General features: G+C 27.7%; 1 protein-coding gene across 1 annotated transcript in view; it reads left to right on the top strand.

Moving 5' to 3' along the window:
* LOC100202641 (uncharacterized) overlaps nt 1-25,263 on the top strand; it is a 106,216-nt gene that overhangs the window by 32,903 nt on the left and 48,050 nt on the right. Inside the window, exons 4-9 of the mRNA XM_065790648.1 lie at nt 347-481; nt 2,885-2,959; nt 7,864-7,908; nt 8,030-8,221; nt 14,972-15,208; nt 16,579-16,731. Of these exons, the coding sequence (XP_065646720.1) occupies nt 347-481; nt 2,885-2,959; nt 7,864-7,908; nt 8,030-8,221; nt 14,972-15,208; nt 16,579-16,731 (837 nt within the window). The remainder of the gene's footprint in view (nt 1-346; nt 482-2,884; nt 2,960-7,863; nt 7,909-8,029; nt 8,222-14,971; nt 15,209-16,578; nt 16,732-25,263) is intronic.

Here is a 25,263-nt window from a genome sequence, read left to right as displayed (position 1 = left end):
AGCAAAAATTTCAAATAATGAATTATTAATTGTATAAAGAGAATTCGTATAAATTGGTGTTTTCTTTCTAATATATATATATATATATATATATATATATATATATATATATATATATATATATATATATATATATATATATATATATATATATATATATATATATATATATATCTGTGTGTGTGTGTATATATATATATAAATATAAATATATATATATATAAATATAAATATATATATATATATATATATATATATATATATATATATATATATATATATATATATATATATATATATATATATATATATATATATATATAACTTGTGTGTGGTTATTTTACAGCATGTACTGGAGCATTTTTTATGACTGGAGAATCTAAGATGAAAGTGTTTTCTCAAGATTTTTGTTTGAGTTATAATACTAATTTAGAAGTAGTATTTAAAAAGTGTGAAGCAGCAAATTCAATAATGGCTTTTGGTATTTATATTATTTTAACTTTTGTATTTTTCTGCATTATTATAACTATTGCTATTTTTATTATTATTATTAATATTGTTATTAAATATATATATACACACACACACACACACACATATATATATATGCATATATATATATATATATGTATATATATATATATATATATATATATATATATATATATATGTATATATATATATATATATATATATATATATATATATATATATATATATATATATATATATATATATATATATATATATATATATGTTTTGTATTATGTTTTTTAATAAAAATTTTATTTAATTGTAAAAGCAATTTTCTTGAGCCCAATTAACAATGTTGTCAATGTCAGCTTGCAGACAAAGTTTTTGTTCTTCAGTGCTGACTACACTAAGGATTTTTGTGTCGTCTGCATACATTTTGCATATATTTTTGCTATTAGTTTGTTCTGCTAAATCATTAATGAAGATAGTAAAAAGCATTGGACCAAGAACAGAGTCTTAAGGAACACCACTAGTAACTTTTTTCCATTCTGATGTTACTTTTTTAAGTTGGACACCTTGAGTATGATTTGAAAGAAACGCTTTAATCCAGTTTAAAATTTTACCTTCAATTTTAAAGGATTTCAGCTTTTGTAGCAGTCCAGTGTGAGGAACTTTGTCAAACGTCTTAGCAAAATCTAGAAAGACATTGTTAACTGGAAGCTTATGTGATATATTGTAGATCAAAAAATCCATAGTCTTAAGTAAATTAGTAACACAAGTTTTTTTGTTTATGAAACCATGCTGACAATTTGATATAAGATTTTAAGACAGTAGATGCTGCATTATCTTATTTTTAACTATTTTCTTCATTATTTTGCATGGCACATAAGTAATGGGTCTGCAATTGTTTGGACTCTTTTTAGAACCTCCTTTGAACAAAGGAGTCACATTTGCTACAAGCCGTACCTTTGGTAACATGCCTTGTTCATCTAATCATGGCTAATGGAGTTGCTATTGTGTTAGTAATGACTTGTGATCTAAAACAATTTACATTAACCGTAATTACATGTCAAATCAGCAGAAAAAACCAAAAAATGTCACCCCATGTTCTGGATTTTGCTAATTTTTTATATTGTATAGGTTTAATAATATTTTAGAAAATCTGAAGTTTAGAACCTTCATCTCCTTTTGGTTATTGAGATATTCGGGTTTCCATTTTCTTTTTTATGCTGACTCAATATTTTATGAACAAAATGAGTAATCATCTTGAAGCTAGGTAAATAGACAATCTTCCACATGGCAAAACTTCCACATACAAAAATCCAATTGAAAATTTTTTTAGACCACCTTAAGTGCATGCAAATAGAATAATAAAGGCATATATTTCGGGGTATTTTGAGGGTCAAAATAGTAATGTCACCTTGATAATTTTTTTTGAGGCATTACATTATTACAATTTACAATATTGTTATCAAACATCACTATTGATGAAAAATATATTATTGCATTTTTTGACTTTTCTTAATACAGCCATTTAAGTAAAGCTTATACATAAAGTTTATTGCTAACTTATTTATAGCAAAACTATATCTAAATTAGTTACTTTTTTAGTCTTTACTTTTAAAGTCTTCAGGGCAATAATAGATTTATACTTTATTTCTAATTTTTTGTGCCAGGGGTAGGCTAAAAGTATTGGGGCAATAATAAATTTATATTTAATTTATAATTTTTTGTGCTTGGGGTAGGCTCATATTTAGAGGGGTGAGGGGAGGATTCAATAAGACATTTTACTCCCCCCCCCCCTCCTTCCTCCTTTCTAAAAAAAAGTTATAAATAATTTCCTAATTTTTTTATGTCAATAAAAGTTTTTTTTTTGTTAAAAAGTTTTAATTTAAGTATTTAGGAGGCCTTATAGAGCAATAATTAGAAATAATAATTTTATTTATGTTATTTTTTTGCCTTATATAGGCCTTATATAGCAATAATTAGAAATAATAATTTTATTTATGTTAATTTTTTTGTAAAGGACACATTTTTTGGCTATAATCAAGTTAAAGATAATATTAAATGCAATTTAATATTATCTTTCATTTGATTCATTAGATTTAATTACAACAACAATCAGATTTGTCTCTCTGACTACCTTTAGGGGAATTTATAAAAATGGAAAAAAAAAAAAAGAAAAAACAGAAAGAAAAGGAGAATCGTGTTTACAGTACTTTTATCTAATTTCTGACAAAGTTCTGGATTATCTTCTATACACTAAAATGTTTTTGAAATAATGTTTTGTCATTAGATTAAAAAATATTATTAATATTATTAATAATAATAATAATAAAAATATATACTTGTTTTATTACATCTAAAAACTATATTATACAATGAATATAAAAAACTTTCACACTATTAGAAAAGTGTGGTGTAGATCCATTTCAAACCACTACATCTCCTACTACAACAACAACAACATCTAAAACTACAACAAGTATGTGTTTTATATTTATTCTTTTTAGTTATAACTTATAGTTATTGAAAAAGTAATATAATTTCTATATTCATATATTACTGTATTTTTTTAAACACAGGAACTAAAAATTGAAATTATCTTTGATATTATTTTTAAAATGTACTAAGAAGAAACATTTTAATTATTTGTTTAAACTTTTTCAAGTTTGTCTTTTATTGTTTAGATCTGAAGAAAAAAAGTTATGACTAATAGTCTACAATGATTTACAATACCTATTTTGTTATATAACTAAAAAACATTAAAATTATTTTGGCTCTGAGCAACGTCTTTATATGTTAGAGGAAGCAAAACTTGCATGACTTGTTATTTGCATCTGTCTATATCTGCCCTTTCATGCTCTAAAAACTTTTATTAATCTAATTTTTTCCCCATATTTCAATGCTTTGAAACTCTCTGTCATCTTTATGTTTTCCGGACTCATACAACCTTCAACTTTTCAAGTCTTCTGTCAATTGTTTCTTTCTTTCTTTATTCTTTAACAATTTTTGATCATCCTGTTACTAGTAACATGTAACCCAGTGCAGCCTGTTCCATGTTTTTTTGCCTTGTGGGATTCGCATTTTAAGCAAATTTTTTTGTGTGTGTGTCTTATATAGTTGGAGGTGCTTTAGTTACTGTTTTAGCTCACTTGTAGTCTACTTTATATGTATATTTATGTTCTTTCTAAACCTCTGGTGCTGTGTTGACTCGCCCGTAAGTTGCTATCTGTATGTTTGTGTTCTGTCTGAACCTCTGGCTTGGTGTTGGTTTACCCACATGTTACTTTATCTATGTATATGTTCTGTTTAAATGTTTAAATAGGGTACTGTTTGCAGGAAGTAACTTCTTTTAATTACTCCAGGTAAGGTTCAGGATCATTACGATCACCCTGCTACTGGTATTATGTAACCCAGTAGTACCTGCCCCATGCCCTCCTGCCTTGTAGGATATACTTTTTTAGGCAAAGGCTAGGAGAAACATATTCTGACTTAAAAATCCCCTGTCTTGGGGCTCTTGGTTGAGTAAAGGCTAGTGATGGTGTCTCAATAAAAATACTTGTCTTATGCAGATGTTAACTGCATCCAGCTACTGTCTTGTAGGAGGCCTCCTAGGCAAAGACTTTAGGGGTAAGCAGAATAATTCTGCCAACTAGCCTCAAACCCCTACTTCATCTATTAGACTGGCGTAGATGTAAACCTGTGTTACATTGTTTCCTGCCAAGGATGATGAATGCTGGATATTCTTGATTTTTCTCATAGGTTTTTACTTGTGCCTCCTTGATAGTGGCTATGCAACTCTTCCTGTTATCTCCTAGTGAGAGTACAGTTCTAAAACTCAGTTTAATGGTTCTGAGGCCAGCTGGTAGTGAGGTTTTCTGAACTCTGTGGTAGCTCTCAGAGAGGCTGATTCCATCAACAGCTGCAAAATGTCAGAGAATTAACAGTGCCATGTTGTGCATGGATGGTGTCCCTGTTAATGCTTTTGGCTCGCATTGTTGAGGCCTCATAAGGAGCCCTATATCACAACTTAGGGTTAATTAACACAACTGAGAAAATTGCATAGTTCATTGCTTAGGAGGCCGTGCTCTATCTACGAATAACTCAAATTCTTTTAAAACTTAAATCATGCCAAAATTACCCAAAATATTAAACAAAAAACCATCCCCACCACCTAACTTTTTTAATATATCTTTTTCTAATATTTGTGGTTTGTGAAGCAACCTTCCATCAGTTAAATCTAACCTCTTGTAAACTTCCCCAGACTTGCTTGCTCTTAGTGAGACTAATTTAAATTCTGCTATTCCTTCTAATCTTAGTATTGATGGGTACTATCCTTTGATTTGCAAAGACTGCAATAGTCACATGTTTAGTTGGGGGTATATATACGCATCAATTCACTTATTTGTTGTGAAATAAGGTTCGAATCCTTTGACCATTCTTTTATGTGCTTCTACTTAGCACCTCATCCCTCTATCCCCTTTCTCTTTGTTCTTTATTGTTCTCCTTCTTCCTAAGACTGCACACTTTTAGATGTAACTTCTGATCAAATTTACCATGCCCTCTTTCTTTACTCCTCTGCCAATATTGTTGTTATTAGTGACTTTAATGCTCATAACACTGAGTGGTTTGGCTTTAATACCACTGACCCTGCTGGCACAATAGTCTATAACTTCTGCATTTCTCAATCTCTTACTCAGATAACTTTTGTGACTTGTTTTCCTGACAATCCTAATCATTTACCTTCACTCCTTGATTTATGTCTGGTGTCTAATCCTTGCTTGTGTTCAGTTTCTCCTTTTTCTCCATGAGCTGGTTCTTACTATGCAATGATCTCTTTAAATCTTTCATCTCGTACTTCATTTTTGGACTCTATTATTGCACTACTTACTACTACCCTAAAGCTGACTGGGATTCTTTTTGTGATTTTCCTTTGTGTTGATCCTTGAGCTCCTTCTCAGTTGAAAAATGTGCCTCCTAAATAACCTCCTGGATTCAAGCAGGAATGGAAGCTTTTATTTCTTCTTGTTGGTTCTAAGTCAAACCTCATTCTACTCCATGATTTTCACCCTATTGTGCAGCTGCTATATTTAATCATAATCATTTTTTTCAACTTTTTCAAAAGAACAGCTCTTTTGAGAACAAACGGCTATTTATTATTACTAGAAATTGATGTAATAAGGTGCTGTCAGATGCTAAGCTCAATTATTCTCAGTTCTATAAATCTCCTATCTTATCTCAGAAGTTAGGCTCTAGAGACTTTTGGAATATCTTCAATAGCGTCTAATAACAAAGGTAGATCTAACATTCCATCTCTCATTCATGGAACTGATCTTATTACCTCTCCCAAGGATAAGACAGAACTACTTGCGAAGAACTTTTCTTCCAATTCGACTTTCAAATCTTATGGTCATTCTCCTCCTTCCATTCCAATTAAATAGGTTGATCCGTTGTTAGACATTCAAATCACTCCAGCTTCCGTTGCTAAAGTCATATCTTGATTAAATACTACTACAGCTTGCGGTCAAGACAAAATTCCTGTCATAGTTTTACAAAATTGTTTTCCAGAAATCTCTTTAATTCTCTCTAAACTGTTTAATAAGTGCTTGTCTGAATCTTGTTTTCCTGCCTGCTAGAAAATGGCATCTGTTGTTCCAATTATCAAAATTTTGGGTTAATATTCTGACCCATCCAATTATTGTCTGATCAGTCTTCTTTCTGTTATTAGCAAGGTTTTTGAGTCTTTGATAAACAAATTTCTCACATCCCATTTTGAGTTAAATAACTTATTGTCAGATAATCAATATGGTTGATGATCCTCTCGCTCTATGGCTGACTTGCTAACTACTGTGACTGAAAGATTTTATCATGCGTTAGATAGAAGCGGTGAGGCTTGGGCTATTGCTCTAGACATATCTAAGGCTTTCGACAAAGTTTGGCATGCTAGTCTTCTCCATAAACTTGTTTGGTATGGTGTATCTAGAAAAGTTTTTGAGATCATCAAATTATTTCTTTCTGACTGCTTTATTAAAGTTATCCTCAGAGGTTAACACTCTTCTTTATTTCTAGTAACTTCTGGTCCTGTTTTGTTTCTTATCTACATTAATGATCTTTCCGACAACCTTACATCTAAAGTAGCTCTTTTTGCTGATGACTCAACTTTATATTACTGTCTTGACAAAAAATTTTCTTTTTTCGATGTTGAATCTGATCTCACTTCTGTAACAGATTTTGGCTCACAGTGGCTTGCAAATTTTAACTCCAACAAAACTCAGTTATTTACAGCAAACAACTATACCAGTACTGTTGACATTTCTATATTAATAAATGGCAACCCTCTTACTTAGTCCTCTTCTTTATGTCCTCTTGGATTATTGTTTACTACTGACCTTTCATGGAAACCATACATAGAATGGATTGCTAAATTAGCATCTGCTAAGATTGCTTCTCTTTATCATGCTCGTCATTTTCTCTCTCCTGATTCCATTCTCTACCTCTACAAATCTCTTATTTGTCCCTGTATGAAATACTCTTGTCATATTTGGACTGGTTCTTCTAATAATGCTCTTTCTCTTCTAGACAAGGCCCAAAAACGCATTGTAAACATAGTTGGACCCGCTCTATCTGCTAAGCTTGAGCCTCTTTCCCATTATCATAGAGTTGCATCTTTTTTCTTTTTCTACTAATCATGGTTGCTGCTCAAAGAGGCTAATATCTTTAGTTTCATCAACTAAAACTCATTCTTACTTGACTCGTCATTTAGCAAAGTCTCATTCTTTTACTGTGTCTGTCCCTGCATGCTCTAAAAACTTTTATTTGACTAGATTTTTTCCCTGCACTATAACCCTTTGGAACTTTCTCCTATCTTCGTGTTTTCCTGATTCATACAACCTATAACTTTTAAAGTCTTTTGTTAATCGTTTCCTTGTTCTATGACTGTATTCTTTTTTTCTAGTAACTCCCGACTTAAGAGTGGTTGCTTGCAGCCTTTGTTGGGAGTGAATCAGAATTAAAAAAAAAAAAACTATTTTTATTTTATTCTAACTTCATAATTGTTAAATTCCAACTTCATAATGGTTGCTTTGAACTTTTTTTGGAGTGAATTAAGTTTAAAATTTTTTTTTTATTGTGTTAAATTTTTAAAAATCTTTGATAAGCGAGACATTTTCTAAAAGTTTGATAAGTGAGACATTTTCTAAAAGTTTGTGGTAAAAAGTGACTTGCTTAATTTGGGCATTGAGACACTTGGACACTATATCTGTTAGCCTTAAAAGCCAATAGATATATTGGCTTGACAGGTGTTTGAGCTAAAGATAACTATATATATATATAACGCGTATATTAAAAATGATTTAAGCTATTTAATTTGTTGTTAATGTCTACTAGAAACAGCCAATAGTCTAACTACAACAACAACTGAAATAACTACAAGTAAGAGTTTTTGAAAGTTATATAATTAATTAATATTTTCTTTAATTATATGATAGCCATTTAATATTTTCAATATTTTATATTCAATATCTAATTTAAAATTTTTGTTTTTGTTTTGCAGCTGTAGTACCTTGGAGTGAATGGAGCCAATGCAGTGTTTTGTGTGGTTTTGGATTTAAAACAAGAAGTTCAACACTCATAAACTGTTCCAAAGACTGTCATCAAAGTGAAACTGCTGTTTGCCAGGTTGATTGTGCAGGAGTACAATTGTCTAAAGGTGGGGAATCATGTGACCAATACTGCAAAAGTATAGGTATCAAGTAATGGTTTAAGTTATATTTTTTAATAGTTTTAGATTGATATAACAGCACAAATAAAATTTTTGTTTCAAATAACTTTTTGAATATTTTTCTTTTTAAAATCTTCTTTTAAATGTAGTATTTAAGAAGAATATGATTGTAGTTGTCATCATCATCATCATCATCATCATCATCATCATCATCATCATCATCATCATCATCATCATCATCATCATCATCATCATCATCATCATCATCATCATCATCATCATCATCATCATCATCATCATCATCATCATCATCATCATCATCATCATCATCATCATCATCATTATTGCCATCTGTATATGGTTCTCTGTTATTCCAGTGTGATAAGAATTTTAAAATTTAGTTGTATTGCTCAGAAATGTTCAATTTTCTACATATAAAAAATAAAAAACAATACTACTAAATTTTCAAAGTCAAAATTCACACAAAAAAAGTGCTGCTAAAACAAATGTGTTGCATTACTGACTTATAGAAAAAGAGGATTCATTATAAGTAGGCGTAGGAATTATTAAAATGACAATTAAGATGTATTTTTTAAATTTCTTTTAAATCAAGCCATTAATAAAAAAAAAAGCACTTTTCAAAAGTTTTTGAGTTTTTCGAGTAAACTTGTTATAATATATTAGTTTACATATCTAAAAAAAACACAACAAACGTGAGGATTTTTTTGAAACACTTTCAAATTAATTTTTTTGTTAGATGTAATACTTGTTAGATCAAATGTTCAAAAAACACATTCTTAGTCATTGAAATAAAGTTAAAAGAATTTTGGTTAAATATTAGGTGTGGCACTACTAAAACTGCACATTACCAAACAAACTTATTTTTTGCTAGTAAACATTTAAAAAAGTTTTTTGCTTATAAATTAAATTGTTTGTTTTTTTGATAATTTCAAGAATTGATAATTTTAAAACTTTAACAATAAAATTTTTTAATTCTTTTCAATCCATAAAATAAAGTTGATGAAAATAATAACTATAGAACTAAAAATAAAAAATATGTAAAAAACTATAATCAGTGGTGCACTATGGAATTTTATAAGGTAAATGAAATGACAATTGTTAAAAACAGGGGGAAATTAAAATTTTTGCTTTACAACATATAAAAGCATATATTATACATTTCTGAGCACAAGTTTCAAATAAATACTGCTTTTTTTATTGAAGTGTTTATACCCATGTTGTTATGTTGCCGCAATGCCACAAAGAATAGAGGTTGTTCTATAAGTTTGACGAGCCAAAACAAAGTATTAATACATGTTTACACTATGCAATGCAAAAACAGTCTTTTGCTATAAATATTAGGTAAAACTCATTAAAATTATAATTGGACTTCCTTTTTGTGAAATTTATAAAAATATTCACAATTTCTAAAAGTGTTTAAGCACATTTGAATCATAGCCAACAGGCTGACATTACATTATTTAGTTTGGTAATACGAGTTAATAATATATTTATAAATTTTTTATATAATATATTAACTTATAGAAAATTATGACTGGAGTATTTGAGTATTAATCAAAAGTTTAAAAATGATAGTACTTCATTAGATGGATTAAATATGTAAAGTACCAAAGTAAAAAATACAAAATAATATAGTGATATCCCAAAGAATTTTCAGCGATATCCCAAAAAAATCTTTTTTTGTAATTTAATTGCTAGTCTTTTTTTATATGATGTTCAAAAAAAAAATTTATAAAAATGTCTAAACTTAAAAAAATTTTGTTAACTAATGAAAATGAAATTTGAAGCATGATTTCAATAAATATTGACCAGTGTTTTTGTATTTTCAGTGTTCTTGTGTTGTATTAAAAACATATATGAAGTGTTGTATGTTCTTAAAGTGTTATATTATGTTCCTAACTCAGTTGTATTAAAGATGAGATTATTTAATGTTATCAGTTCATGTTTCCACGTTTCATGTTTGTATAAAAGAATTTGATATGCTAAAAGCTATGCTTCAAAACTGCTACGCTGCCTAATTTACTAATTTTAATGGTAAATAAGGTATTATTAATAAATATAAATATAACAAAATGTAGAATTTTTAAAAATATATAAATATCTTTTTAATTTTTAGTGACAAATTCTAAATGAATTCTTAGAATCAAAAACATTGATATAGTATAACATAACTTAGCTTTGATTATGCTCATTTTTTGATTTGAAAATATTTTTTATATTAATTAAGCTCCTAATAGTTTAATACATGCTGATACATAAACCCTTATTACCCTACCTAATTATGTTGTAGATTTAAAATAAATTGTGCATCTTGGTCTATAAACTACCTGGGTTTAGCCATGAGGCATTTTTTATTCAGATAAACCATTTTCTGTATGTCAAAGTTTTTCAAAGTTTAAGATTATTTATCAAAACCTCTGTTAACATGTATGCACCAATTTGAATCAAAAATATACTTAAGAATTTGTGGAGCTGATAAAACAAATTTAGAGAGAGATTTTTATTCAAAATATTTTAATATTAATATTTTATATATATATATATATATATATATATATATATATATATATATATATATATATATATATATATATATATCAGGCTTTCTCAAGAAGCGTTACGCAGCTCGCATTTTGCTTGCAAAAAGGCGATTTGCCTACGCGTTCAGCAGTTTTGCGCTACGCAAAAACTTATATCTTTTAGAATATTTAAATTATCTTTTGATTGTCGTTAACGTGATGTAATGTAATGTTTATTCAGAAGAAGTAAAGTCGTAAGTAAAAGCATTTAACTGCAATTTTAAACTAATAGATTTTTTGTTAAAGAAACAGTTTGTTTCATAATTTTTGTTGTTGTTGTTAAAAATTAGTTAAAAAAAATAAAGTGTTTTAAGTTTTATGTTAAGGAATTAAATATATAAATTCCTTTTAAATATAAAAATTATTTTTAGTCATAATAGTTTTAAAAATGCATGATTTATTTTGATGTAAATATTTTATTAATAAGATATTTTGTTTATTGTTAATTCAATAGTTTTAAAGACGTTTGTTTAATTTATGAAAATAAATTATGATCACGAATATGTTATCGGTAACTGATAAATAACAAAAAAAAACTCTTTATTGTTTAAAAACATTATTAAAAAGAGTTCACAAATTAAATAAGAAAAAATGTATTAACAGTTAATAAAATAACCAAAAACCAACTGTAAAATCATTAGAAAATAAACAAACATTATTTTACGTTTCATGAAAAAAAAATTTTTTTTCAAAATAAAATTTAGTTCATATTTGAAAAAAATAATAAAATGATTTTTTAAATAAGAACTTAGATTTTATTTGTAAACTTTAGTTATAGTGAGAAAAAAAACAAACTGTTTGTATGATTTTTAACGCGTTAATAAAATAACTTTAATTACAATGCGGTACTTGAAAAGACGCTACTGACACAATATAACTTCTAACGATGCAAAATATATTTGCTGAGTTGAGTTACTTAGAAATGCGTTACGCGTTTTCGCTACGCAGCGAAATCTCGTAACAAGGCCTGATATATATATATTTATTTGTAAATATATATTTTGTTTTGCAGCTGTAGTACCTTGGAGTGAATGAAACCAATGCAGTATTTTGTGTGGTTTTGGATTTTCAATATATATATATATATATATATATATATATATATATATATATATATATATATATATATATATATATATATATTGAAAATCCAATATATATATATATATATATATATATATATATATATATATATATATATATATATATATATATATATATATATATATATATATATATATATATATTGAAAATCCAATATATATATATATATATATATATATATATATATATATATATATATATATATATATATATATATATATATATATATATATATATATATATATATATATATATATACAGTGTCCGACAAAAAAAAAGCTTAGATAGACATGCAAGAGAACTCAACTAAATTTTTACAACCAATATAGAAAAAAATAAACAAAAAATTTTTATTTGGTGCATTGATTCTTAGATAGAAAAAAAACAAAACAAAAATGACAAAAATTTGAGAATTTTTATTGAAATAACGAAATAGACCAAACTAATACTTTATGGTGAAGCCACGGCTTTTGATCACTGCCTTGCACCGACGAGGCATACTCTCAACAAGTGATTGTAAGAGTTCCCCAGAAATGTTCTTCCATTGATTTTAAAGAATTTGAAACAACTCTTCTACATTTTTTGGAGCTCTTGTCTTGATTCCATGATCCAATATACTTCAGAGATTCTCGATAGAGTTCAGATCAGGACTTTGAACTGGCCAAGAAAGAACCACTAATTTTTTGTTCTGCAAATAATTTTTCACATTGTTTGCCGTATGTTTCGGGTCATTATCTTGCTGAAAGACCCAACTTTTATCTTTAAAGAGCTCATTTGCACTAGGTATCAGTTGATGAATTAAGATTTGTTTGTACATTTTACTGTCCATAATACCAGGAATTTTATACAAACGACCAACACCTGATGAAGTAAAACATCCCCAAACATTCACTTTTTTATCGTGCTTTACTGTTGGCTGTGTTACTAATGGATTGTAATGTTCATTATGTAACCGCCAAACACGCGACCGTCCACTGAAGCGCTAACAAAATGGTGACTCATCAAAAAACATTTTTCCATTGTTCGATTGTCCAATTCTGATATTGCTTTGCCCATTGAAGTCTTTTTTTCCGGTTACTTTCAGAAATAAATGGTTTTTTAACGCTCCAATAAGATTTAAATTTCCCAATAGAATGGATCCTTCGAAGAACCGTCCGTTCGTCAACATCCAGTTTAAAATTTCTCTTCATTTCAGCTGCTGTTATCTTTCTATTCTTTCGAACCTCTCTTCTAATTAATCTGTCCTCTCTGGCAGTTGTTTTACGCCTTTTTCCGCTCCCTTCTTTGCGTTTAAAACTTCCCGTCAAATAATACTTGAACAAAAATCTTAGAATTGTAGTGCACCATCGATTCAATTTTTTTCCAATTTCATGGTAAGTGTATCCACTTGCATGCCATGCCACAATTTGGCCCTTTTCAAACTCAGTGAGTTGTTTTCTTATCTTTTTTTGAGTTGTCTGGTGTATTGTTCGACTTGGATGCTTTGATAGAAAAAGCAACAATTGAAGCAAGAAAAATAATTTAGAATTTTGTTTTTGCTCACAATAAATTTTTTTTTTCACAACTCGCCTAAAATTTGTCCGGAATTCGACATGTCAAGCTCTAATTGACAAATAATAAAATGACGTAAACATGTGCTTGTAGTTTGCCCAAAGATATTTCTAGAATGTTAAAGATACACTATTGAAATGAATTATTTCTTCCTGAAATAGTATTAAAAAATATATATATTGTAAAAAATATTTGATTGTCATTCTTTTTTGCTGTAATTTTTTGAGAGTTTACCTAAGCTTTTTTTTTGTCGGACACTGTATATATATATATATATATATATATATATATATATATATATATATATATATATATATATATATATATATATATATATATATTCCTTCCAACAGATTTGTAGAACTAAAGAAAAATCTGTATTTGTCACCTATACCAATGTAGTGCTTGCATTGCCAGTTACATTGGACAAAAGGTCTCATTTTAAGGACATGATGTGTTTTAGGTACAATTTAAATGAATAATTTTGAACGATTTTTAAAAAGTACTTTTATAAAAATAATAAAAGTATGTTTTTGAATTATAATTTTTTATAGACCAAAAATAAGTTTTTTAAAATAACCAGCTTGTAATCAACCATACTTTTAAAATATGGCAAAAAACAAACAAAACAAAGTAACTTTAATTTTGAAAAACATTTTAAAAGTTGTGTCTGTCAAAAATAATAATTAATATACTTAGTACACTAGAAATACGTTGTACAACAAGAAACAGCTTGGTTACATATGCATATATGACAATGTGGTATATAATATATAAAGACCCTAACTGCAAAACATGCTTAAGTCACAAAACTAAAAATTTTGAGCTATTTTAATTTCCACATTATATATACTGAAATCTATTTAAATATTAGACTAGTTAAAAGTTTCTTCTCCACTTTTAGGTAAAAGTGCTTTTTTGTATAAAATTTGTAATAAATAAATTTTGTTCAAATTTAACAGAAATTACTTATTTAACACATGTGTAAAAACACATTTATTGTATTGACAATTGACATTAGATTTTCGTAAATTCACTTTTAACAGATAAATTTTTATTTTATTACGAAAATGTCTTACTCTGCTTAACAAATTTTAAGTAAATATTTTGATAAATTACAAAGGAATAGCTGTTTTAAAAACAAGGTTTAAATCATGTTGCATAAGTGACATGACATTGCAATAACAAACAACAGGTGCTTTTCCATACAAAAAGTTGTAATACAGAACATTTGAATTGTGTTACCCCACATTCATATCATCATCATCATCATCATCATCATCATCATCATCATCATCATCATCATCATCATCATCATCATCATCATCATCATCATCATCATCATCATCATCATCATCATCATCATCATCATCATCATCATCATCATCATCATCATCATCATCATCATCATCATCATCATTTATTTAATCATCATTGTTGTCATCATCATCATCAGTATTAATAAAGTTTTTTTCTCAAAATTTTTTATTCTAAATAGTCTTATAATTTATAAATGCAGGTTTTCTATGCAATCCAGTGTTAGAATACCAAAACTGGTATCAAATGCTTATGGATTTTAATATTACATGCGCTAATACCACTAATTTAAAAGAAAAACTATGGAAAGATGAATGGAATCCTAGCATTATAGAAAAAAGCAGCGTATGTATTGGTTATCTGAACAGATCAAGTTTTATAAACTGTTCTGCTCTTAGTCCCTCTGGAATAAAACGATTTTGTAAATGTGATGTACTATGTAAGTTTGATTTTGTTGAACTATATATTTTTTTTGCAGTTTTGTACACTCTACTGGTTTCTTAAATAGAATCTATTAAAATTTTTTGGTTGTTTTAAAATCAAACCTAAAAGATCAATTTCTGACTTGTGGGTAAGTAAATTATGTTTAAATAGTCAGAAGTTCTTTTTTAAAAAAGTTATAAAAGGAGGAATATTATAAAAAGTAGCTTTAATCAGACTTGGTTTTATCATATTTAAATTAAACTAACTTACTAAGATAAATGGTTAAGAACTAACTCACTAAATAAATTTTCAACAGATATTCTTATAATATCACATGTAGTTGGACCTAACATAGAATGTAGTTGGTCCTAACATAGAATATGTTTGGACCTAGCATAGAATGAAATTGGACCCAACTTAGAATGTGCTTGGACCTGGTTTTAGTTGCTTTGACCTAGCAACTAAACTTGAACTCTATCACATTGCTGTAAAGTTGTTTCTCATTTTCCTTTCTAAAAGTTCTACCATATTTTCTGCTTAAATGAGCTATTGTCTCTTGTTCCACCAAGCAATTTTTTTTTTCTACAAGTATCAATGCTTCATAAAAATTTATAGTTACTTAACTAACTTGAAATTTTTTACCCGCATCATTTTTAAATTTAAAGCTTTTTTTACCTGCATCCTTCTTTGTTGAAATGAGTTTGTTTAATAAAATAATAAATAATAATAAATTTGTTCTTCAAAATGTAAAAGAAGTTCAAAATCTAGTTTTAACAAACTTTGTTGCTTCTGTACTTCAAGAGAGACTTATCGATCATTATCTCCACTTCAAGTATTATTACCTCTTTTGTAACTTTGGTCTGCATATCTTTTTGAAAAAGATATGCAGAAAACATCTCGACTCACAACTACAGTGCAGCAAGTTCCATGCAAGTTTCCTGTTTTGGAGTTTAAGACTGAGAGAGTTTCAAATAATAAAAAGAAAGAGCAACTTTCTCAACTGTAGTGGTCTGCTCTAGAGTCTTAGGAAAGTGAATTTAATAAAAATAAAAATAACAATATAATAATAAGTAAATAAGAAAAATTATATATATATATATATATATATATATATATATATATATATATATATATATATATATATATATATATATATATATATATATATATATATATATATATATATATAATAAAAGAAAATAGGCAAAGAATGAATCAATTTTTTTCAATGTTTTTTTTTTATTAGAATCTTTCATGTTGTTAATTAAAAGTACATGTGTTTAAAACAATCAACTTTAGATGAATACATAAAATCAATGTTAGAACATTAAAATTGTTTTTTCAGTTTTAGATTTTTATATTGTAATAGTTATACTTTTTATTTAGCTGACATTGGCTTTGGAGGATGGGGTAGTTGGTCCAACTGTTCTAATCCCTGCAATATTGGGCAAAAAAAAAGGTCCCGACAATGTCTAAGTACTAGCAGTTGCTTTGGTAAAAGCTATGAAACTGAATTTTGCAATACTTTTCCCTGTCCAAGTATGTTGTATATTAAAATTTACTTTTTATTCATTTCTTATAATGCTTTGCTTTAGTACATTACATTAAATAAAGGTTAGTGTTTGGGCAGTTAGTGTTTGGGTAGTTTCTGTTTAGGCAGCTTGATTCAATGCTTTTAGTAAATATTTTTAAAATTTTCAATATTAAAAAAATTTTCTGAAATAAAAATCAAAGCTTAAAAAAAAAGAATCTTGTGCGTGTTTATGCAATTATAATATGACAAAAATCACCATTGTCAACTTGTCATGTTGCTTTGACAAGGTTTTAAGTGATTTTTTTATATTAGGAGAATAGCAAATAAATCTTTTTTTCTTTTTTTTTTTATGTCTAAATAAAAATATTTATATAATTATTTTTTTATTTATTTATGTATTTTTATACATCAATCAAAAAAAGAATGCATAAGCAAATAAAAAACAATGTAAACAATTTTAATTAAACATTAAAAATAAGAAAATATATTTTTTCAAATTCTGCTATTATAAAAAATTTCAGTTAGAACCCTGTCAAACCAACGTGACGAACTGAGAACGATGCTTTTTTCTGAAATATATATTATATATTTCAGAAAAAAGCATCTTTGTCAGTTGACAATGGTGATTATTTGTCAGAGAACAAATTGTAACAAACACTGTCAGCAAATATTTTAACAAAAAAATCTGTTGAATTGCTAACAGTTAGTTTGTCAAAATGCCAATTGAATTCCCATGGTTACCGATACAATAAATTTTAATAGTAATTGCATAAAGTTATTAATAAATTATAATATAAACATGCAAAAAAAACTTTTATTGTCATTTTGTGTAAAGCATCTCAGCAGTTGATGAACATTAAACACTGAAGAATGTTTGTGGATAGTTGTAGTAACTTTAGTACTGCGCTTTCATTTTCACTTTTAATTTGCAGTATCATTAAACTTTTAAAAATATTTAATGATAATTTAAAAATATTAAATTTTGTTTAATGTCTTTGTCTAAGCAATTTTTAAAAGTCTGTGCTTTGTTACATGACAACATTGTTTGGTAATAAATTCTACATGGAAACAACTTTATTATTAAAGAAATGATGCCATTTAGCACAGTTCTTTGTAATATCTCTGCCATATTGGTCAACTCAAGGAGAAATCTTTATAGGATTTTTGTGCCAGACTACTTTATTAGTGAAATTCTCTAGTTTATATTTTTGAATTAGATCTCCCCATTTGCGTTATTAGAGTAATTAAGGTTACAAAGTTTGTGTAATATTTTTAATGGTAAAACAGTGGCTAGCGTAATTAAGGTTATAAAGGTTGTGTAATATTTTTGAAGTGTGTTTTTAAATATTTTTAAAATTTCAATATCTTTATTTAGATAAGGTGACATAAAAGTTGTCATTGTTCTAAACAATGTTAGGATAATTAAAAATTAATAGTCCTGAAAACAGCTTACCAATAGATTCTTTAGCTAAAGTTATACAATTTAGAATTTTGTTGGCAATTTTCAGTAGGCAGTATATGCATCCAATTTTATACTGCTACCATGTTACTGCTGCTGGAAAAACTATGTTTTCACTTCAAACTAACTGTAAGCAATAAGGTTCAGAATGTTCAAAAGTAAACCAAAATGAATTTGAAAAAAGCTTAATTCAATTACATTCAAGTAACTTTTTGAATAAATTGCAACTCCTTCTCTGTGACGTTTCTGTCCTGTCTAAATAGATCATAACATATTTAAATAATAAAATTTTTTGAAAAAGGTTCTTTTTTTAAATAAAATTAGTTGTGGTTATTGATGTAATACATAGTTGTGGTTATTGATGTAATACAAGAATTAATTTAGTTTTAGAGATTTTATCTTTTCCTTAATTTTATTTAAAATAACAAAATTACTAAATTTAATATATAAAATCCTATTTTATATATTAAAGTACTCTTTATTATTTATCTTCAATATTTCCATCCATTTTTATTTAATTGGTTGTTAAAATAAGGTCCTATTTTAAAGTTCTTAAAAAACATATAAGTTTGAATAATTTGTGACTAATTGGATTTTTAATTTGTTGGTAAAAAATATATTTTTTGGTATTATGTTTCTTCAATATTTCCATATGTTTTATTAGCATATGAATGAAAATCTTTTTGACATAGTGTTAAAACAATAAAAATTTTGTTCATTGTAAAACTAAAATTAAATATTTTTATTTTTTAATTAAAAATTGTTTAAACTATATAATAAGTGCTTGACTGAGCCTTTTTTTTCTTTGCTCTTGACATATTTAAGGCTTTTGACTAGGTTTGGCATGCTGGTCTTCTCCATAAGGTTTTTTCATATGGTGTATCTGGGAAAATTATTAAGATTACCAAATCCTTTTTTTTTAACTGCTTTATTAAAGTCATCCTCAAAGGCCAACACTCTTCTTTATTTCCAGTAACTTCTGGGGTATCTTAAGGCTCTGTCCTTGGTCTTGTTTTGTTTACATTAATGATCTTCCTGCATTAATGATCTTCCTGACAACCTTACATCTAAAGTAGCTCTCTTGCTGGTAATTCAACTTTATACTCCTTGACAAAAATTATTCTCTTTTCAATTGCTTAGAACAGGCAGCTGAACTTGAATCCGACTGAGTCCTCTTCTTTATGTTGTCTTGGATTATCGTTTACTGCTTACCTTTCTTGGAAACCATACATAGAATGGATTGCTAAATTAGCATCTGCTAAGGTTGCTTCTCTTTATCATGCTTGCCATTTTCTATCTCCTGATTCCACTCTCTATCTCTACAAATCTCTTATTTGCCCCTGTATAGAATACTGTTGTCATATTTGGACTGGTTCTTCTAATGATGCTCTTTCTCTTCTAGACAAGGTCCAAAAACGCATTGTAAACATAGTTAGACCCACTCTATCTGGTAAGCTTGAGCCTCTTTCCCATTATCATAGAGTTGCATCTCTTTTCTTTTTCTACTAATCATGGTTGCTGCTCAAAGAGGCTAATATCTTTAGTTTCATCAACTAAAACTCATTCTTACTTGACTCGTCATTTAGCAAAGTCTCGTTCTTTTACTGTGTCTGTCCCTGCATGCTCTAAAAACTTTTATTTGACTAGATTTTTTCCCTGCACTTCAATCCTTTGGAACTTTCTCCTATCTTCGTGTTTTCCTGATTCATACAACCTATAACTTTTAAAGTCTGTCAATCGTTTCCTTGTTCTATGACTGTATTCTTTTTTTCTAGTAACTCCCGACTTAATAGTGGTTGCTTGCAGTCTTGTTGGAAGTGAATCAGAATACTAAAAAAAAACAAACGCAAAACTGCTATTATTAAATAGTTCATTTATTTGCTTATAACTAAAAACATTTCTTATGCATGTAAAATAGTCTGACAGCTGTACATTTTCCAGAGTCATTAATATTTATATACCTTATTTTTAATTAAATAAATAAATATTAATATTTATTAATTATATTTTATTCGTTATTATTATATGTTATTATTATTAAAAGGCATTAGTATTTATTTATTTTAGTTTTTACTAAAGTAAATAAGTATTAATGACTTTTAAAATAGAATTTTTTAAAAAAAGACACTGCTTGAATGTATATTGCATTATTTAAAATTTATCCATTTGATATTATTTTAAAGATATATATATATATATATATATATATATATATATATTATCCAGTATATATCTTTTGTTATTTATTGCAAAGTTAAGGATTTTTTCTGCAAGTGATTCAATAACAGCATCTTCAGCTCAGTATTGTGTATGTCTGAAAAGAAAACTTTAAAGGCTTTTACCTAATATTTTATTATTCTCCTTTATGTTATTGGGTACTTTAAAAGCATTGAGATCATTTAGACCTCGTTTGTGCTATGATGGATGACTTCAGAAATCAAAGGCTGTAAATAAATAGTAAAAAGAAAAAAGTAAAGAGCAATTTTGTTGACATCTTCTCTTTCCTCATCTATCATCAATTTCAGTTTCTTGTGATTTAATTATAACATCAATAAACATATCCTCTAAATCTTCATGACAGGTAAGAGGTTGCAGGGCATTGCAGGAAAAAGTTGAGTTATTTATTTCCCAGTTAACCCAATCCACAGATTAAATCTAGTTCATGCATCTCAAATCTGTTTTAACTTTAGGAAATATATTTCAAGTAATATCTATATAGATAGTATTCCTGGTAATAAAGGTTCTTAGGTAATCTATTTCTGTAAAATCTTATGTATGTAGGATTTGCTTTTGAAAATCTTGCAGTTAAATCTCTTAATAAGTTAATATCTTCATTGCATACTTGAAAATTGTCTGGCCAATAATTTTTAAACTTTGCAAATATGTTTTTTGATTTCTTTTTTTTGTTGCTTTAGTTTTTCCTGTTTGTTTTTCCTGTTACTTATTGACAAATGTGTTTCTCATAAATCTCAGAGGTTTATGATTAGAGGAATTAACAGATCGTGAGTCACAAATAAATTAATAAATGTATGTCTATAAAAGTAATATTTGATACATACAATAAAAAAATTAAAGTACATAAGTATATTGAGGTTTACAAATGATCTTTTAATCACTCCAACATTTTTATTTGCAGTGTTACATGAGTAGAAAAAGTCAAACTACAGTCTACCAAGATATAAAAGAGTTTTATTAGATTAATTGAGATAATAAGATGTGTATTGACAAGTTTATAAATGAGTTTTGTGTTTGTTGGTCCTAAGTGCATAACTTCATATTTTTTGAGATTAAAACTTAGTTTCCATATACTTGGCAGTTTGCTATAATATCATATTATATATACAGTAAGTAATTTGTATAACTTAGTATCATCTGCAAATATGAATTATCTGCAACAGCTGAAGTTAAATCAGTAAAATCATTGAAAAATATCAAGAATAAAATTGGACCAAAAACTGAATCCTGCGGGATTCCATTTGTTACTTTTATCCATTCTGAGTACATACCACTTATCTTGATACTCTGCTGTTGATCTCTTAAGTAACACTCCATGCAATTGTAGCATTTCTCATTTATTCCATAAGCTTTTAGTTTTAGAAGTAGGATATGGTGCTGGAACTGTTTTAAAATCAGGCCTCAGCAGGAGTAAATGAGCCCAAGAGCGGAGAAAAGCTCTCTTAAAACCAACATAGCGAGCCATGTGAGCTCTAAACATCTATTTCTAATATACAGTTTAAATATTTTTTAATTATGGCAATCTTATATTTAATGACCCTTCATCATTTTCTGCTTATGATAAATTTGATTCAAATTCATTTATGCATCGAGCTAACTCAGGTCTACAAATCATTCAGAGAGGTAGTTCTTGAGAATCTTCCATCCATCCAATTGCACCTTAATAAAGTTTGAAATTTTTTATTTTTAATGCATGGGTGTTTCACTTATAAATAAGAAAAAATTATTACCAAAACATCTTCAACCAATTTCATATTTTTAGATAAGCTTCTTAAATGGACATTTTATTATTATTGTGATTAAAAAAAAACCTTCCTCTCCTTTGACGCATTTGTTATTTTGCTCATGTGCATGGTCTAACTCAATTGAAAAAAAAAATTTATTTGTTTACAACAAACATGCCATTCTGAAATAGTCTTGCAATTTCAGGATTTGTTTTTTCCAGTTGAATCATATCTGCTAAATGTACGGATAACCAGCGCAAGTAATGGGTATGGTACAGTGTATGGCACATGCCCTGCCTATGCAAATCAAAACTTCCACTCTCCATTTTCCCTGCTGATGAAATCTCTGCTTCAACTAAAGCAGAACACCACCTGGAATCTTTCAACCAATTTCCAATTATTTTAGGTGCAGCCATTTCAATATGAAGTGGCCCCATCATAATGACAAAAACTTTTTCTCTGTTGTATTCTTTCCAATTCCACTGTATTTGTTAAGCCAAGGAATACAATTACTAGTCAATAGTAATGACAGGTGTTTGACCTTTATTTAAAAAATCAACAGCTGTCTTGATGACATCCATTCCATGTTTGATTATGGCAGCAGATTTAGAAGATTCACAGAATAATGGGAGCAATGCGAATGATCAATAACTTTGACGGCATTAATCTGTGATGCATTAAATGCTGACCAAGTTATATGGAAATTGTTTTTGATATTTCCCTTAATAGTAGTACATCTTCAATGTGGTACAACCATCTGAAATAAAATAAAAATTGTTTATATCTATCTTTGATTAACTATATAAACATATAATATGCACAAGATGATGTGCCTGTAAGTCTTACATTTTTTCCAAGTCTATTTTGGGTGTAAGTTCCTGAGAAAAGTTGTCTAAACAGACGTTGGAATAGTTTTCCATTTCGAGTCTTTCATTAAAATTCTCAGTGTATGAATCAGGAAGGTTTGACAACTGTTTTTTTTTTTTTTTCAGAAAACTCTAAATTAGAAATTTCAAGATCCGATACAATTTTCTCGCCGCAATTTTTTAGCTGCTTCAGATAATATGAAAGATTCGTCTTCATAATTCTTTTCATAATGATTCTTCAAAACATTCCCTTAGATTTTCTACATGCGCCAACAATCTTTGCTTTAACTTTGTTGTATGGATTTTTAGAGAAGTATTTCCACCAAGTTCAGTAACCTTTTTATGGTATATTTCAGCAAGGTCAACTAATTTAAAGACATGGTTATCTTTATACTTCGCTTCTTGTATCTTACACTGTTTAAGTTCAGTAAGAACATGGCAATCGATTTGTTTTTCAGAATTATTGCATGACATTTTATCGAACTCTTTTCTATTAGATCATCTATAGATACTTAGCAGACAAGTAGAGTGACACATAGTATCTTGGGCTATCATGTCACCAGCACTAAGCTTACCTAACAAAATACTATCTTCAAGGATAGTGGCACACTTTCTAACACGTTTTTGCAATTTAAATGTTGAAACCTGATGAAGTGCATCATCAGACCTTTCACAGAAAAAACATTTCGAAATGGTTTTATAAGCTGCTCTTAAAGAAGTTCTCTTACTTATAAGCTGAATGATTGAACAAAAATTATGCTCAACACCATCATCTTTCTTCTTGTACTTTAGTTGGTTTAGTACATGTTTTTTAGCTCTTTCTTACTTCATATCGCTAATTTATTATTACACAACTTATGAAACTTTGCATCATGCTGAATGAATTTATCCATTAGAATATTTGTATCGACCATGTCAAATAATATTGTGATTGGTGACTCACCTATTCTTTTAAATTTTTCTATGATTATGGCCACTTTTTTATATGTAGATTTCATATCTAGAATTGTGGTTTTTTTTTATAAAATTACCTGGATAAATTAAACTCTCGGTGGTCTTCACCTGACAATACAAACACAAGTTCCAGTCAATTAACGAAAATTCAAATAAATCTGCACTTCAATGCCTTTTAACCATTTTTACTTGCTATATTTTTCTATTTTAAATTATATGATATTTAAAATAAATCATAGAAAAAAATCGCTTATATTTCTTCTGTTTGTTTCAAGTTTTTTTAAACAACTGTTATACCAGTTTCGGACTTTTGTACCTTTTTAATATAATTGTTCTATCAATCCCATGGGGCTGGTTGTAAGTGGTATGCATGATTTTTTTTTTTGCTTTAATTTGTTACAAAATTCTTTTGTGTACATACAAAAAAGAATTTTGTAACAAATTAAAGCAAAAAAAAAAATCATGCATACCACTTACAACCAGCCCCATGGGATTGATAGAACAATTATATTAAAAAGGAAAATCTCCTTTCCTATTCCAAACGTTAAAAATTATAGAATTATTCAGTTTTTAATAATTTCAGGGTGAAAGCACTATAGACTTGATTGTCTTATCAAAGTGTTTTTTTTTCAGCTGAAGTTAAATCAGTAAAATCATTGAAAAATATCAAGAATAAAATTGGACCAAAAACTGAATCCTGCGGGATTCCATTTGTTACTTTTATCCATTCTGAGTACATACCACTTATCTTGATACTCTGCTGTTGATCTCTTAAGTAACACTCTATGCAATTGTAGCATAGCCTTCTTCATCTATTAGGCTGGCGCTGATGTATTTTAAAAAAATAAACTTATTTTATATTTTGAATAAATAAAAATTTTTCAAAATTATGTACGCTGTCATTTTAAAAAAACAACTGTAATTTATTTTTGCATGCAATACTTTATATCTATATTACCTCCTTGACTTATAAATTTTTAAAGCCCTTTAACTTGTTATCAGTTAATTTTTTCCATATAGTGTTTTTATTATTTTTTTTGCTTCATTTTTATTGAGCTTTTGATTGGTGTATAAATTGATAGATTTATAAAAAATAAAATTTTGTTTTCCAATCTAATCAAAAACATTTGTTGCAACAACTGTGCTTTTTAAAAAGCATTGCAGTTTATTATGCAGTAAGTTTTTTTTTCTCAATAAAAATGACAGTGTTTTTCATTTTAGTTACAATGATAATTATACTTGTGAGAGAAAAAATTATACTTTTGTAAGAGCTGTAAATTGCTCTTGTATTAGGGAAGT

Source organism: Hydra vulgaris, chromosome 02, assembly GCF_038396675.1.
Source record: "Hydra vulgaris chromosome 02, alternate assembly HydraT2T_AEP".
Lineage (NCBI taxonomy): Eukaryota > Metazoa > Cnidaria > Hydrozoa > Anthoathecata > Hydridae > Hydra > Hydra vulgaris.
The sequence above is the reverse complement of the archived record's forward strand: the minus strand, read 5'-3'. Positions and strand labels throughout refer to the sequence as shown.